This window comes from Pipistrellus hanaki, assembly GCF_964339955.1.
Source record: "Pipistrellus hanaki genome assembly, chromosome: 7".
Classification (NCBI taxonomy): domain Eukaryota; kingdom Metazoa; phylum Chordata; class Mammalia; order Chiroptera; family Vespertilionidae; genus Pipistrellus; species Pipistrellus hanaki.
In genome coordinates, this window is record NC_140509.1 from 54,044,120 (window position 1) to 54,060,945 (window position 16,826).

Genomic DNA, 16,826 nt, shown 5'->3' on the forward strand with positions numbered 1-16,826 from the left:
TGAGAATTATCTATCTTGGCAACTCTTTCCTAAATCTAAAATTATTCTCAAAGTGAGTTTATTTTGAAATATTAAAAATAGGATCTGGAAGAATAAACTGGGTAAAATGAAGAGGAAGAAGGTAGACATAAAGCTGGAAGAAAGTTTACTGCCCAGGACACCTTACTCTGACATATAGCAGCTGATCCTCGGCCAGCAAAGCCAGGTACAAATGCTGGGCTAGACAGTACACCACAGAGGTATGAATAATTCACCGGCTGGGCTGTGGCCTAAATCTCCCTATGTGCTGGAATCTGCCCTCTCCTCATTCAGCACCGGAAGGAAAGAGAAGCTGTGTCCCACAGCTTTGTCCATGTCCCTGCCTATAGTTTTCCTTGGGGATTCCTCCTTTAGGCTTACTCTTTCTTTATACCCTTACCACCTGGCAGGGTTCTGAGGAAGTGCTGTAGGGAGCAGGGTTAGGGGAAACTGAGTACCTCACAGTGTTTAACCTCAGATTTTGGTCTAAAAACCTACTTGTTAAAAATGCAAATCAGCTCCAATAACAAGAAGTTTGTAGCCGATGATTTAATTCCATTCCTAGGAGTCAGCTTGTTTTGGGGCCGACTCATACTTTTTCCTCCTTGCATTTGGAGGAGAGATTAAACACCAAAGGAAGGAGGAGCCAGTATTCTTTGGCCTTGAGACCTGCTTGGGCAGCATGTCAACAAATCTAAGATCCTGGTTGAGAACTATTTGCACTAAAACTTCCCTAGGAAAACGTATTATCCCAGTCCAATATACTGCTTGCATCACAGTGAAGACAGAGGGGATGCTTGGATGTGGGAAGGGAGTGGTCCAGTGTCCTCCTGCCTTTCAGAGGTGCAAATGGGCTGGACCTTTTCCCCACCAACACTGCATGGGGTTCAAATTCTCCTCTGGGCCCTGAGTGGCGCTGGAATTGCTGAGGTACAGCAGGGGTAAAGGGGGGAGGGAGGGAGGAAAGGAGGGAGGGAGGGAGGAAAGGAGGGAGGGAGGGAGGGAGGGAGGATGGGGTGATGAGGCTCTACCTGAGGTGGGCTGGGAGGAACAGTGGTTGCATTTCCTTCTGACAGAAGAACCCAAGTGAGAAGACAATGAAGTGAGTACTCCATGGGCTCGCAGAGAAAGATGGAGGAAAAAGGGAAACAAAAGACTCCATCACTAGATAAAGTGGAATTCAAAACCCCAGCTCTGTCTGTGAGCATTATGTGGTGGTATCCTGTCCATTGTGTCCTGCGACCCCAACAATCTTTAGTAGAGACAACATATTTCAAGGAATGCTTGGTGTGATTGGGTTTCTTACAGAAACTGGTGAGGGGCCAAGTTCTATGTATCATCAGGCACGGGTCAAAGCAGCCAGCCCTGCAGACAAAGAGGGGTCATGGGACATCCAGCCTCAGGCATCGTGCACAGCAGAGCTCAGAGCAGGGGACGCTGGAGCCAGCTTATCTGGGTCCACAGAGATGATTGTTAGATTTCCAGTCATATTGCAAGTTGAATGTTAAATACAGCCATTATTTAAAATGACTAAATACATGTACTTAGGGTATTAATTAAAGTATATTAAAAACAAGGATAATAGATACTCAAAACTCATCATTTTCCAATTATTCTACAGTTGTATCTGTATGCAAATATGGAAATACAGATGCAAGAGTGGGTTGCTCCACATCTTTTCTCAAAACCATGTTCAGAGATGTCACACCGGTGATTTGAAATTGGCCACATTGGGAATATTTAGACCTTGGAAATTGGCAAATGCTACAAATTAGGACTGGAATTATTACTTTACTGATTTGTAGATTTAAGAAATTGTTAAAAATCCAGGCTAAACTTAAAAGTGTGTCTAGTCTGTAGCTGTTACACTGTAAATAGGACAAGAAATTGAAATATCTTTTGAGTTCAAAACTATATTATCCAGTTCAGCAAAGAACTCACATCCTTGACAGATGAAAGAAGTTCCAACATACAACTTCACTTGTTTACGTTTGTCTTACTCCTTAACATCTGCGAAAATAACAACTAACATTCACAGGGAGCTACACTCAGAATGCTGGAAACATCTGCCAGCCTACCACTGCCCCTGACCTATGGCTGAACCCAACACTGACCCCTGCCCCTGCCCTGGGGTGAGGCCTGGGGGGGCTACAGAAGTTCAAAGGAGAGAGCCCCTGCCATCGGTGCTGCATACATACTGTCCAGCGGAGGGAATGGCCCTGCCTTGTGCCTGTGTGATCATTTTCCACCATGAACCACAGGTGGCACTCCATACCTGTCATCAGCAAGAGGGGGACCTTAAAAATAGGCACAGGGAGTTATTAAATATCAATTCTTCCCTTGCCTGCTATTAAGCTGCATTTAGTGCTCAAATATATGATTTTCAAGCATATAAGATCTCTATAACCAAAGGAGCACTGAAGCCAATTCAACATTTCTAATGAAAACACATTTTAGAAAGATGCTTCAAAGAAGTGTTGAAACAAACAAAACCCTATTTCCTTAAATTTGAACATTCTCTTAATTGAGATTTTTGTGAATTTGACTTCTTATTACTCAGTGCCAAGAGTATATACTTTGGGGTAGGAAGGAGGAGATGACAATAAGATAAGGGAAACAAAACCAAGTGTTGTGTTGACCCATATTCATTATAAAATTACTTTCCTTAAAAGTAAAATTTTGAATGAACAGAAGACTGTCCTTTAAGTACTTAGCTACAGCTGCTGATTATTCCCAAATATCCATGCTCCCTATTCCTTTAATAATGGAACCTCTGAATTTTAGTTCATCACCTGGTCACCCAGCACTATATTTTCCCATCTTCCTCGGAGTTAAGTGAGGCCAAGTAACTGAGTCTGGCCAGCTAAAGATGCAAGTATAGGGGTGTGGCTGGGCCCTTAAAGAGGAAAGACATGCTTCCACTAGCTCTGTCACCATTCTGCTGGCTGAAGGTGTGGGATAGGAACTGGAGGAGTCATTTAAGAGCATGAAGCAGGGACTTTTGTTGAGATGGCAGAGCAACAATATAGAAGGAGCCTGGGTCCCGATTACCATCAAGCCATTGTATCAGTACCAGATGGCCTTCCCAGACTTTAACATGAGAAAGAAAATATTAGCCTCTATTGTCTTTAAGCCACCATTACAGCAGCTGACTTTGTATCCGGAATAATATAACTGCCAACACTTAAGAACATTTTAACAATTTGCTTTTAATATTTCAGGAATGAAATTCTTTCTAGAACATGTTACACTTTTCTAACTCATTAAGCTGAGCAGACAGAACATAATTTACTCTTTTTTGAATCAGAAAGGGTAATTACTATTCTGAATAATAATACAAAGAGATAGTGAAAAGGAAGAGGGCTGCTAGCCTGACAATAAGAGGCCTCAGGCTCTGGGGGTTGGTTGATTAATTCATGCCATTTTTCTAACTCCCCTTACTACCAAACCATCAAGGATCAAATAAGAAAATGCACACAAAGTGCTTAGGCTAGAACCACAAACATAGAAGTGCTCAACAAATGTTACATATCATTGCTATTAGTTTTAGTTATTATTATTATATATCGGCGACAAATGGCTATTTTAAAAGTCCAGTATTTTTTTTTTCTGCTTAAATAAGAATTCCAATCATAAAGACACAGAAATGGAAAAATCTTTCTACGTGGAGACATGGAGTCATCCGTGTCTACAGAAAGGGAGCTAGGCCTTCCCCTTGATGCAGACCCTCTCTCTTTATCTCTTAAAAAAAGTCTTCAATGTGTTTTGGGGGTTTTTTAGTCATGGGGTCTAAAGGTTCAGCAAAGGACCTAAATCAACAGCAGATGTTGCAAATGAGATGTAAAATTCTGTTTGATAAGGAAGACGTCTTTTTGCATGGTAGTCCGGTGACAGCTCTTCAGAGAAAATTAGTGTTAAGAGGTGTTTGCTTCCTTTGACGTGGATGAGGAGGGGACAGTAAAGCCATAATGATCCTCTCACAGCAGTGAGCTTGTCCCAGCAACGTGGCTGTCAGCCAGGGCGGGCGAAGAGAGAGGTGGCCAGATGGGCCCTGGGAGGAGCCACGATGACCTATGAACTCGGGAGCACTGACAGCCAGTTGAACTTTCCCTTTTCTGCCTATAATTCACTCAAGACTCAGAGAAGGGGTTAAATGTCACCACCTGTTATTGGTCTTAAAGGAGAAGCTTTCTCCCTACTTGGGCCAGAGAGAGTTTCCACATGTGCAGGAGCACATGACTGACAGAGCAGCTCGGGAGAGCACCAGGCACGAAGTGACAGACAGCAAGCAGCACAGCCCTGTGATGCAGTCAGCACGGCCAGCTGTTCTCAGAACCTCCTGGGGGCGAGTCTGCCGAGTCTGCCGAAGGCTCAAACACTTCTTATTATGATAGAGTTGGTATTGTAAATATATCATAATGTTATTACTGGTGTGACAAAATTATGTTATTTATTATTTTATAATGTCAATATTATTGCATATGTTACTGTTCTATGTTATTAACACACGATCATAGAATTATGATGATAATTATTATTATCCCCTCGGTGTCCAGCTGTGTGTGTAGTCTTCTCTCCCCAGACATCATCCCCTTCAAATCTAAGGCTATTAATAAACTGCTATAATCGAGCTTGTAAGACATGTGTCTACAGTAAAAGTAAACAAACTCAGGGAGGGCTCGAAAGCATTTTCTTGGTAATAAAATGCGAGATCTTTAAGAGTGGACCAAGTAATATCTTATTTTGCTTGCTCAGCATTTTTTTAGCAACTTCTGGCTCCCCAACGGTGTCTCGGATTGTTAAAATTGCCAAATGGGTGGTTATTTGGTAAATGTAATGAAACCGTGTCATTTCCTTGCTAGCTTCTCCACAATTAAAACATTTTTGTTTATAGCAAAGGGGGCCTCGGAGTCTAAGAAACTGCCAACATAAAGCTGGAGAGACTTAATAGTTTGCCAACTTTGTTTCACCAAATAGGACCTTTTTTAAAATTAGCAAATCCTGACAACATGCAACACTTAATAAAATAAAATAAATGTTAACACCAAAATAGTAGGAAGCAGATATGTCAGAGTAAAGGATAACCCTTAAAGTGGAATCATTTTGGCTTTATGAAGCCTTTCGGATGGTTCTTACTTTTCTCGTGTCATAAGTGGGTCGGAACTTCATGCAGACGGACACCTGGCTGGGAGCCATTCTTCACTGACGCTTGGGGAGCTGTCTGGGAGCTGCTGGCCTGAAATAATCCCCACCCATTTCCCCAAGTATTAATATATGGGAGGTGGACTCTAGCAAGAAACTGTGTGAGGCATGGGCATGAGCCTTGGTGCGGGCCTGCGGCGCCTGCTTAGCATCCCAAAGCTTTCTTCCTTCCTGCCCCGAGGTGTCCCTGAGTGTTCGGAGCACTGAAAACTGCCCTTTTGTAGGAGACAGAAAAATTGCAAAGTCCGGTTCATTCCATGGAGTGAATTTTCCATTTTTCCTGGCTCCAGAAGTGCTGTGTCTGAGAGTAATTTTCATTCTTGGGTCACAGCTCCCAGGGGAGTAGGAGAAAGGCCAAACAGAAGAGAAGGCTTTTCAGTGTGTTTCTTCTTCGGCTCCTGGATTCACTCCCTGGCTCTATAAACAGAGAGCCTGCCCGGTCCAGCCTTCCAGATGCAATTCCCAGCCACGGGCCACTGGGCAGGTAGCTGAGCGGGAGACCTGCCCTGGGCCAGCTTCAGAGACAGTTCTGAAGCTGAGGTGCCCATGAGGAAAAGGGGGGTCCTTCATTAGAAAAAATAACCAGTGACAGCCCTGGCTGGTTTAGCTCAGTGAATCGAGCATTGGTCTGTGGACTGAAGGGTTCTGGGTTTGATTCCCCTCAAGGGCACATGCCCGGGTTGCAGGCTTGATCCCCAGTTGAGGTAGTGCAGGAGGCAGCCAATCAATGATTCTCTCTCATCGTTGACGTTTCTATCTCTCTCTCCCTCTCCCTTCCTCTCTGAAATCAATAAAAATATATTTTTAAAAAATAACCAGTGACAAAAGACTTTACCTAAAAAGTTTTCCTAAAACCAACGACCCCCAAATAACTTTGAGTCGCTTCCCCCCCCCCCCCCCCCCACCATTTTTCATTTCCAGCAATTGGGAGAAGTGCAGAGAACCAAAGGGATGAAGGCTGAATTCATAACCAGCTCTTCGGAAGCTTCGTCTCTCTGCTCACCTGAAATAATTTCCATACATTTCCCCAAATCTATGGGAGTTAATTGCCAATTTGCATTTTGGTTTGAGCATTCAGATCTTAAGATGGAAACATAAGCTCTTTATTTCAAGACAAGTAAATGAATGGAAACTCCTGAAGCTCATTTTCTGATGCCCAAAGGGTTATGGGGCACAAGCTGGTCTTTCCTCTCCGGCAGGGTCTGCTAACACATCTTAGGGGTGAAGCTCGTCTGCGGGTCTGGGTTGCTCCCTGTGACTGCAGTCACAGTGGGGAATTTACGCTCCACATCTTAATTCGTAAAAGGGTCACAGGATTTTAACTTTGCCTGAGACGCCTCCTTGGAGCCAAATGACGTCAACAGCTTTTATAAGCAGGAAACCATGAATTCACACCCGGCTTTTTCAGGATGAGTCCCCTCCTTGAGGCTCTGCTGGGGAACACTCTCCTGTGTCCTTTGACACTCGCCTGCTCTCGTTATTAGTGTGAGCGACTCGTGGACATCATCTGCTTCTATTAAAATAAATGACGAATGAGTTCTGGGAAGCGGTTTCCAGAGCCGCCCCAAAAGGCACAGTCAGAGGAAAGCTCAGTGTCCGAAACATTATTTTAGAGGTGAGGCTGCCTAATGTGTCTTTCGCTCTGACCCTAAACATGGTCTCGCCTGACAGCTCCCCCCATCTGGTATAATTTGCTCTGTCCACTTGTGAAAATGCTCGTGACAGCAACAGCATGCACCCTGTACCCACGGGGCCACGTCCCTCACAGCTCCACCGACAGAGAGTATGGATCCCGCCTTTCCCCAGCTCCCCACCTTTCCTCACATTCCCCAGCGGAGCTCTGTCCACACACCCGTGCCCCAGCCCGGCAGCACCGCGGAGGAAGGGGGTGATGGAGCCGTACCTTGTACCCAGGTTTCCGCCCTCTTTTCTTTGGGATCTTCACTGCTGGCAAAGAACCAGCGGAAGCAGAATAAAGGTTGTGAACTGCCATCGTCACGGGTGTTGAGTGCAGTGGGGGTCGGCCTCGCTTTCGCCCAGGGGTCCTCTGAGACTGCATTTCTGCCGGTGCCAGTCTTGCAGGAGAAGTGACAAATCCCTCACAGGCAGAAGAGGTGCTAAGAGTCAGTCCAGACACAAAGCAAAACAGAAATAGAAGTGTTTGTTTGGTTTGCAAGGCAAACATGGATCCGGTTTGGTGATTTTGGCCATACCACCCCTTATTGGAGGGGGAGACCAAATACAGGAGGGAGCCAGACACCAGTAGAAGCTTTTATGGTGCTGCTGAGCTCCTGGTCTAATTTCAAGGACAGCACATTTCCATGGGTCTCGAGTGAAGTAGGAAAGGTCCTGGTTAGGTGGAGTGGACAACAGATTCCCAACGCCAAACACAATTGATAGGATTACCAGCAACGAGGCAAGTTTATCTGTCCGTATCTCAGTTTCCACAGTTAGTTCAACTTTGAACTGATAGAATAATAATATTAAATAGATATAATCATGCTCTCATATTCACTCCTATCCCTTTGGTTGGGTTGTAAAATGTTACAATATTCCCCCCCCCGCCCCCCCGTGAATGAAATTTAACAGTGCAAATCAATTGTGATAAAAGTCAATTGTATCCCTCCATCCAATTGTAGACAGAGATTCACATACGGAAATATTTATTTTAACCTGATTTGTAATTGCAATAATAAAACGGGCACAGCCCAAATAACAAACAATAGGGGAATAGTTGATTTATCTACAGAATAAAACAATCAACTAGTTAAAAGCCTTTAAAAATATCCTTAATAATATGGTGTTGAGGGAAAAAGCATCACGCAAATGGCACATAAACATGACCTCAATTACACAAAAAGGTATATAGTGAAGAAGCAAAAGGAAACATGCTAAAAAGTTACCAATGGCAAAGATGGTAGGACTCGGGGTAACTGTTTACCATATGAAAATCCATTCTTCCAGGTGAGTAGTACCCCACATACTATAATATTTTTATAATTAAAAATACCAACAATAAGCTTCTCAAGTACAGTTGGCCAAATTTTTCAGCAAGATCTTGTTGCTCATCCCCAACCCAGAGAACACAACCAATACCATGAGCTCAGGGATCAGAGTTTCTGGAATTTTCAGGAATGTGGCAAATGTGATAGAGCTTTTGACTTTTACTCAGGAATGATGTCAGGTAATAAAATTAGTTTCTGAGACTCTGTGGTATCGAACAGTGGAAATGATAGGCTCTTGCTCAAAAGGCTGCAGGCAGAGTTGGGAAAGATGACAGAAGCAGTCCCTACACTCTGTCTGGGCAGTAGGCAGGGACCAGACTGAATTTTCATACTCTTGAGATGGTGATGCACTCTCTTGTTTTGATGGAAAATTTAGGTAATCTAGGTATGATGGAAAGATTGGTAGACATAACTACATAGAACTCAAGTGTTTTCATATAGTAAAAGTAAAATCATGAAAATGATTGAAAATATGAGGAATCTATTTGCTACATATGGGCCAACAAAAGGTTAACACAAAGAATGTCTTTAAATTATTAAAATGAAAATAAGGACTCTGATTTAAAAATGTGAAAGAGAGAGGATAAACAGAAATAAATGGTCAATTATCACATGAAAATATTTTAAACTTTACTGGTAACCTCCCCAAAAAGTGAATTGATATCACTTGTGGCTCTCAGACTGATAAATGTGAATAATCCTGGCAATACTCTATTGGCAAAGGGGGAGAGGAACAGGCACTATTATTTACGGTTGGCAGGGGTAGAAATTAGCTAACCTTTCAAGGAGGACAATTTGAAAATCTCTTTAAAACTCACACATGCACACTTCCTAATCCAGCCATATTATTCCTAAGGATTTCTCCTAAGAAGATAATCTGGGAAGAACACAAAGATATATGAACAAGGATATTTTTTGCATATTAATTGTAATAGTGGAACGCTGGACACAAGCAGAATATCTTTCCAAACAGCCTGAGTTTAGTATATTATTTCACATTTGTAAAATATAATACTTAGTAATTTTAAGTATATATGCGTGTATACATACACTCACGCATATATGAACACTGCAAAATAGTCTATATTGTATGATTCTAGTCATATATTTTATGTATATAGATATAGATAAATCTGCATATGTTTAGGCATAGAAAGAAGTCTTCTCTGATCTTTCTGGTGATAAAATCTTCTTTGCCTTTTTGGAGTGTTAAAGCAGTGACCAGGGGAGTTCTGTGGATCAAGAGCCAAAACCACTAGAAAACAAGAAAGCAAAAAAGGCCGAATAAGAAGCACACGTTTCCAATAGAAACTTCCATAGAACGGAAACTGTTCAATCATTATTAATTTTTATACTATTTTTATATCTATGGTTTAAAAAATAGTACAAAAAAGAAAGCAAAAACAGAGATAACCACCCTCCTTAATATCACCTTCTTCCAGGTGGGGTCAGGTGGCAGCTGGGTTACTGTCCTTCCCCAAAGATTTCCCATCATCTCCAAAGACCTCAAATGATCTCCAGAGATATCCTAGCCATGGACACACAACTTGATACAGCCAATCATTTCAGAACTATCACAACAATTTTCAATTGTGCACTTGGAAGCCATCTGGTAGCAAAGAGCTTTAGTATAGTAATCATTAGAAGATTCTGCTCCTAATACAGCCTCATCATTGAGTCTCTGGATCTCCAAGTTTTGCCTCTATGAAGTTGTTAAATGATGACTTGACATATTATATCAAGTGATTTATAGCTGGTTTCCCAAGTCTCCCTTTTCTTATCAAAACAAGGCTTGGCTGGAAATATTACAACTGAAACCAAGACAAACTAAGATTTGGTCTATGAATTTAGGGACGACATTTTACCTGTTAGTCTTGCCAATTTAATGCTTGAAAATTAATGGTAGCTCTATCAAGGTCAAAAACAAGGAATGACCAAATCCAAAAGTATACATCAATTCCCTGGAGTCACCTAAGAGTCAATCCCGAGGCATGGTGCCCAAGAATGAGAGAAAATAGATAGTTTTTTGTTATTCTTTTGAAATGGCAGTGAAATGTATCCACTCATTCATTCACTCATTCATTTATCAATTAATCCAACAAATATCTGTTGACTACACAGTGAGTGTCAAATACTGTGCTTAGACACTTGGATTACAGATGAGAATAAATAAGGTACATCTCCTAACATATTTACTAACTATGAAAAGGCAGACAAGTAGAGAGTCAATAATAATATGTGAGATAGATAGTAGCACAGAGGTGTCATATGAAATGCTATGAGAGCACCATGGAGGAAAGAAATCACTTCTCTTAGCAGGGTTGGGAACAGTGGGGACAGAAAACGCACGAAGGTGACGCCAGAGGTAAGATATTCCCCGGCTAAGCAGGGCAAGTTAAATGCACAGAACTGGTAATGGAACAGGTTTGTGCAGGGGTACTTGGTGGTACATGGAGAAGAATGGGTCAGCCAGACAGGAAGCAGGATCACTGGCCTTCTGTTGTTTCTAAAAGCATTAAGAGATAGAAGTTACAAGGGTCTCTAGACTCCTAATGCACCCTAAGGTATTTCCTTCTATGAACTGCATGGAATGGGTTTCTGACCTTGCTGTAATGCGCTTTCTCACTGCCATTTCAAAAGGACAGCAAAATCCTATCTATTTTCTCTCATTCTTAGGCATCATGTTCAATTCCCCATATGCCAGTGTCTCTATTGTGCTTCGTTTGTCAGCAGCCTCATATACAACCTAACGCCATGCTCCAGGGGATGCTTAATTCTGTGTGGAAGGTGGTTTCCAGTGATAAGGTACACCTTGCATTTATCTAAAGTTCAACCATTCTTCAAGGTGGCCCAGGCCCTCTGGCTTCTCCTCACACTCTCATTTCTCTCAACTCCTTCCCCATCTATTGCTTGCACCGCCAGTTTCAGCAAGCACTGGTTAAATGATAGTTGATATCATTTTCTCATTGTTTCACTCACATAAGTGATTTCTGTACATTCCTGGAGGGCAGGGGCCATATTTCATATGTCACCCTGCTTTTCACACCACCTGGTGCAATACTGCACCCACAGAGTGCACCTGGCACCTGTGACAATGCCATTCACCGGGGAGTTACCCATCTCACCTGGGCTAGCAGCCCACAGCTGGGGTCAGAGGTATTTTAATTTGGGATGTAAATATATCAATATAAAAGAACACTTTGATGGTCAATGGAAACTTCATACCATAGGAAGAGGGACAGCAATATATTCTGTTAAATTGAGGAAATACATTCTCTTGATACACATTTTTTCCCGGTTCTGACACTAAAATTGGGCCAATACTCATTTTACCTAGTGCTCACATGTTTCTCTCTGATACTGTTCTCTTCTCTAAATAAAACTAGAATAACTGATTCCATATCTTGTAGAGAGAGAAAGGTAAGGATTACAATGGAACATCTTATTATTAACAGATCAAGGATGATTTAGGAATATCCAGGATATCATGGATATAGAGAACAGACTGACAGTTGTCAGAGGGGAGGGGTTGGGGACTGGGTGAAGGGATTAAGCAAAGAAAAAAGAAAGACTCATGGACACAGGCAGCAGTATGGTGACTGCCAGAGGGAAGGGGGTAGCAGAAGAAGGTAAAGGGGGGGTGAATGTGTTGGAAGGAGACTTGGTTTGGGGCGGTGAACACACAGAGAATGGACTATATACCTGAAACCTATATAATTTTATTAAACAATGTCACTCCAACAAATTTAATTTTTAAAAAAAAGAATATCAAGGGTAGTGTTAGAAGGACAAAGAAGCAAATTGTAACAATTTGTGAATCAACAGCAGCAACAACAATGGTAATATAGTGAGTTGAAGTAATTGCTTGTGAAAGGCTAAGAGCTCTTTATGAGCCTCAGAAGACTCTGGTAAGGTCACAAAACTCTAGTTGTGCTCATTTTCATATAAAAGAAGGGTGAATAGAGTAAAATATCAGTTATTTTTGCTGATTTTAATAAGTAGGGAAAAGCTTATCTTCAGGTGTTTTGTTCTATTAAGTCTCTACCTGTCTACATTGACATGAATGAGTATAAAGAAATTCTCAATAAGCCAACTACTCCTGGAAAAACGGGGATTGACTCAGGAAAAAGGAAGCCCCAGTTGTCCCAAACAATAAATAACCAGGTAACAAATGGGTGCAACAGAATACTCAAAGGTGCTCAGCCATCAGATGTCTTCAGAGGAGGGGTCATGTGCGGACTTGTCCTCTCTCAGCATAGGAGGTGAAGCTTCCGGGTATGCCCATAGGCACCCGAGACTTCAACACGCAGGTGCCTCCTCTGTCCTGGGTAGGACTCTCAGCCCTATAGTTTGGTGGGGTGCAGGCTCTTCCTGCCTCCTTACAATGGCCTCCTGTTATGAAGGCAGGAGCGCTAAAAGCCTGTGGAGTCCGTCCTACCCTTAGCAGGAACTTGTAAAAGTCTCCCAGTACTGGAACCTGCCCTGCACCCATAAAAGAACACTTTGAGGTGCAGCAGATGGTGACAGAGAGCCAAGACTCATCTATTGAAGGGGGAGGAGGAAACACACATAAACCAAGAGCAGAGAATATGTGCAGTGAAGTGGGAGAAGCACCCATTACCACCTGCAGGGTTTGGGAAAACGTTACTGTATCTGAAAGCATGAGAGCCAGCACACCACAGAGATATGAATAATTTACCGGCTGAGCTGTTGCCTAAATCTCCCTGTGTGCTGGGATCTGCCCTCTCCTCATCCGGCGTAGGAAGGAGAAAGAAGCTGTGTCCCACTCCAGTCCCACCACCTGGGCCTGCCGGACGCAGCTGCTCCTCAGCACGCGGTTTCAGAGAGCAAGAGAAAGCAGGTGGGGTCTGGGAGGGACTGGCTGCCACCCTGACCGCCACCCTAACAGGCCTTCCCCTTCAGCTGACATCCTTTCAGAAGACAGCCCTTGAGAGACTCTGTGGGCTGGCCCTCGGCCTCTCTCCCTCAGCTCCATCTCTCCTCCTGCCCCTGCAATTCTCTGTGTGAAAGAAGCAACCCCCTACCTCCACCCCCGAGCTGTCTTTCAAGGTTTCTTGACAGCTGCTTGCTGTGTTTTGCCCAAAGAGCGGTGCTGGTCTGAGTTTGGAGGGTGCAGTTGGCATGGGTAAGACAAGGGAAACTGTCACCTTTTCTCTTTGCTTTGCCAGCTCCCACTGGAAAGCCTCACGGTGCACACCCTGTTGGGTGGCTTGGCCTTGCCTTCTGCTACATCCCTCCTCCCTCTGCGCCTCTAGACTAGAGGTGGCTGCCACCACAGGGACTGGGGCTCATGGTCCAGTCTCCTGTTGGGGCTTTTTCATCATCATACGGCCATTTCCCAGAATTAAATCCCAATGCTGAAGAGAGTTCCTTGCTAGATCCTGACAGACAGACATGGGAAAGGATGGCAGGTCAATCGCTGATCCGGCAGAATGGGAAGCTTGTAGAAAGCACCCTTTGGAAACGTCCTATCTTTCCTACTTTCCCAAAAGATGGAATCTGCCCACCTGTGGCCAGACCTGGGAACCTGCCCGCATGCATGGTTGTGAGGAGGGACCTGGAGGAGGGAGGAGACAGGCTGCCTCTGCCGTGGTGGTGGTCAGCAGAATCATAGCTAAGAAAAATGAGAGCGATGGTCTTCAAGATCAATGTTTCAGTTTATCTTGTAGCCTGGATGCATGCTACCATATGGTAGATGAGGAAGATAAACCAGTCAGGGCACATGCCAGGATTGTGGGCTTGATCTCCAGTAGGGGGCTTGTAGGAGACAGTGGACCAATGATTCTCTCATCATTGATGTTTCTCTCTCTCTCCTTTTCCCTTCTTCTCTGAAATCAATTTAAAAAAAAAAAAAATTTTTTTTTAAGCCACAGTATACCAAGATGGGCCTTCACCTACCTCAAGATGGGCCTTCACCTACTTCATTTCTATTAATTTTCACAACTCTGTGAAATAAGCATTATTGTCCTTGGACTCATCATTGAGGAGCTGAGACCAGAGAGTTTTCATGAGGTCACTCCTTAGAGGGAAGGAATCAGATCCCACCATAGGGCTCTTGGCACAAATCCCTACAGCTGTCTCCCAGAGTCAGGCCTGGGCAGCATGGGGGGCGGGGGAAGCTGGCAATGGAGCTGGTTAGAAGGACCTAACCCTTCAAGCCACATCTCCCAAGTGTCTATAGGATATGAAGAGATGACACTAGCAGATGAAAGCTTAGATGGTATAAGGCAACCCAATCAGTTCGCTGAGCATGTGATGACTGGGTGGACAGAAGAACACCCTTCCGTAAGTCAGGGCCTATGGCATGCAGACTGACCCACATAACTTAAAAGATCATTAGAGGCAGTGCTTGCTGGCAGATGCTTGTTTCTGCTAGGATGTGAAGTCAGAACTACTGTCACTCTGTCTCAGATCTCGCATTCTACACTGTAAGGAAAGGCACTTTTCGGGCAGCTACAAGTATTTCTTTTTATTTCTTTCTTTTTTTTTTTTTTTTTTTTTTTTTTTTGCAAACCACTATTTCCTGTTTTGTTCTCTATTTATACTTCACATTTAGTTTTGAGAAAGTACTGGCGGTTTAGTGTTTTGGTTGTTTCTGGCATAATCTTTATCTACAAAGAAAGTCTCTTTTCAAGATGATTTTCTCGTAATATGAACCAATTGTACACCTAGATTTCTTTAAAATACTTTCCTGAGAAAACCTCTTAAAGATTTAACAGTAAAACAATGAGATTCATATGCACAAATCACAGCTCTCTAAGTCAACACCTCACACCGTGCAAATCCAGCCACCAGTCTTGGGGATTTGTGAATTCCTCAAGGATTTCACACATAGCTTCTTTAGGCAGTGACGTTTCCAACACAAACATTTTCAAACAATCATGATTGTTTAGACTAAAGTAGAGAAATGTGTAACTATGATATCTTCGTTACGATAGTCTGCAAAACCTTGAAGTATCTAAGGCACACTCCAGCGCTATGTAAAGAGACTAGCAATCCAATGTTTGCCCTGGAAGAACTCACTAAGAAAAATGCCACTTGGACTCATGTATACACGATACAGCAGTCAGCAGAAAACAAGTGACAACAACCCAGAAACCAATGCCCTCGCTTCTTGGGCAAGTCAAGGAGAGATGCATTTTAGAAGTGAAAGTCAAAAGCAAGCGCACAGCTATCTTGAAACTGAGTTTTTTTTCTCCATGTTTGGCAGCTGAAATGTTTGCTTCCCCAATAGACAAGGACCATGTTTCCGCGGTCAAGGGGCCAGTAGGAGGAGAAAGTGACCGGGAGCCAGCAAGCAAGGATCAGGAGAGTGGCTTCGAGTCGCAGTGAGAAGTAGAGTAGAAGCATGATTCCTGGGCACGGTGTCCTGACCTATTGAATGAGACGCCAGTACTTGCCAGGGTCACATCACCAGCTGCCTTGAGGGCCCAATGGGAAAATGGCTGTGAGAGCCCATCATATCTGCCAAGCCTTGTGTGACATAAATTGCCACCGCTCCTGGACAAGTGATTCTCATCTTTTGTTCCTTCTGCAAAGAACAGAGAGCTGGTACGAACTCTATTTCCCAACCAACTGTTCTCAGGGGCCCCAAAGACAACATGATACAAAATCACTGATTTCTATTTACCAAGCTAATGAAATATACCCAAATGCATCCAGAGAACACCACGTTCCTCGGCCCCTCCTGCAGACATTGAAATAGTCCTACCTCCTAGCTAGATTATACCTGCCTCAGGGGGTCCAGGGGTGCTGTTACTTACACCTGGCATGGGGAGGGGGGTTCAGAGGTCTCAAGGAAACTGAGTGGCTAGGAGGAAAGGGGGTACCTGGTGCGTGGCACTGTCACTATCCATCGCCCGTATATGCAGTCACTACACACAAGGGTCACGCTCTCCCTTATTTTACAAAGAAAAACTTCAAATATTAGGGATGCGAATTATTGAGGTCAGGGATAGAATGGGTGAAGGGACGAAGGATTTGGAAAACTTTGTCACTGAAGGAAGGAAAACCAGATGCAGCGCTGATTAGCTTCTGATCATCAGGATCACAAAGGCTTTGCATTGTCCTGTTAGGTGTGGTCAGGGCATCAGCCCTCCTCTGCCCCCTCAAGGACATGTGGGGGACCTGGCCAGTGATCCCGATGGCCACACAGCTTAGCGGCCCCGTAGCCTTGGAAATACTATAAGACCAGGACCAAAAAGCAACTTCTTAGCCCCAAAAGAGAAGCACTGGACAGCAACAGACTTTTCTCCTCTTACTTATCCCTTCAATCATTCAACGAATGTTTTCTGGGCACCTCTCATGTGCTGGTCCACTGGGGGCATGAAGACATACCAGACGCTCTCAGAAGGAGTGAAGAGAAACAGACCACATATGTGTCATTGTATCTCCTTGAGTACCACACACCACACACACATACACACACACACACACACACACACACACTGGCGTGTTGTGTAGCTGGATTCTCCATGTATGTCTGTGTTGTCAGCACACGGCTTCTCTGTCTCAGTGTCCCAGGATGGCTCTGCGCTTGGTGACACTAGCAAGTCCCCTGAGAATGAGAAGCAGCCATAC

The 16,826-nt window shown here is 43.7% G+C and overlaps 1 protein-coding gene across 10 annotated transcripts in view; it reads right to left on the reverse strand.

The window, feature by feature from the left end:
* SCML4 (Scm polycomb group protein like 4) overlaps positions 1-16,826 on the reverse strand; it is a 76,649-nt gene that overhangs the window by 37,916 nt on the left and 21,907 nt on the right. For 8 of the 10 annotated variants that reach the window (XR_014795578.1, XR_014795579.1, XR_014795580.1 and 5 more), the window contains exon 2: positions 7,124-7,337. Coding sequence is in view for 2 of the 10 variants with exons in the window: in XM_084890554.1 (XP_084746680.1) it covers positions 7,124-7,279 (156 nt within the window). In the remaining 8 variants the exon portion in view is untranslated. Of the gene's footprint in view, positions 1-1,049; positions 1,173-6,125; positions 6,224-7,123; positions 7,338-16,826 lie in introns of those variants that run through there. The other 2 variants (XR_014795583.1, XR_014795584.1) reach the window with 2 other exon arrangements.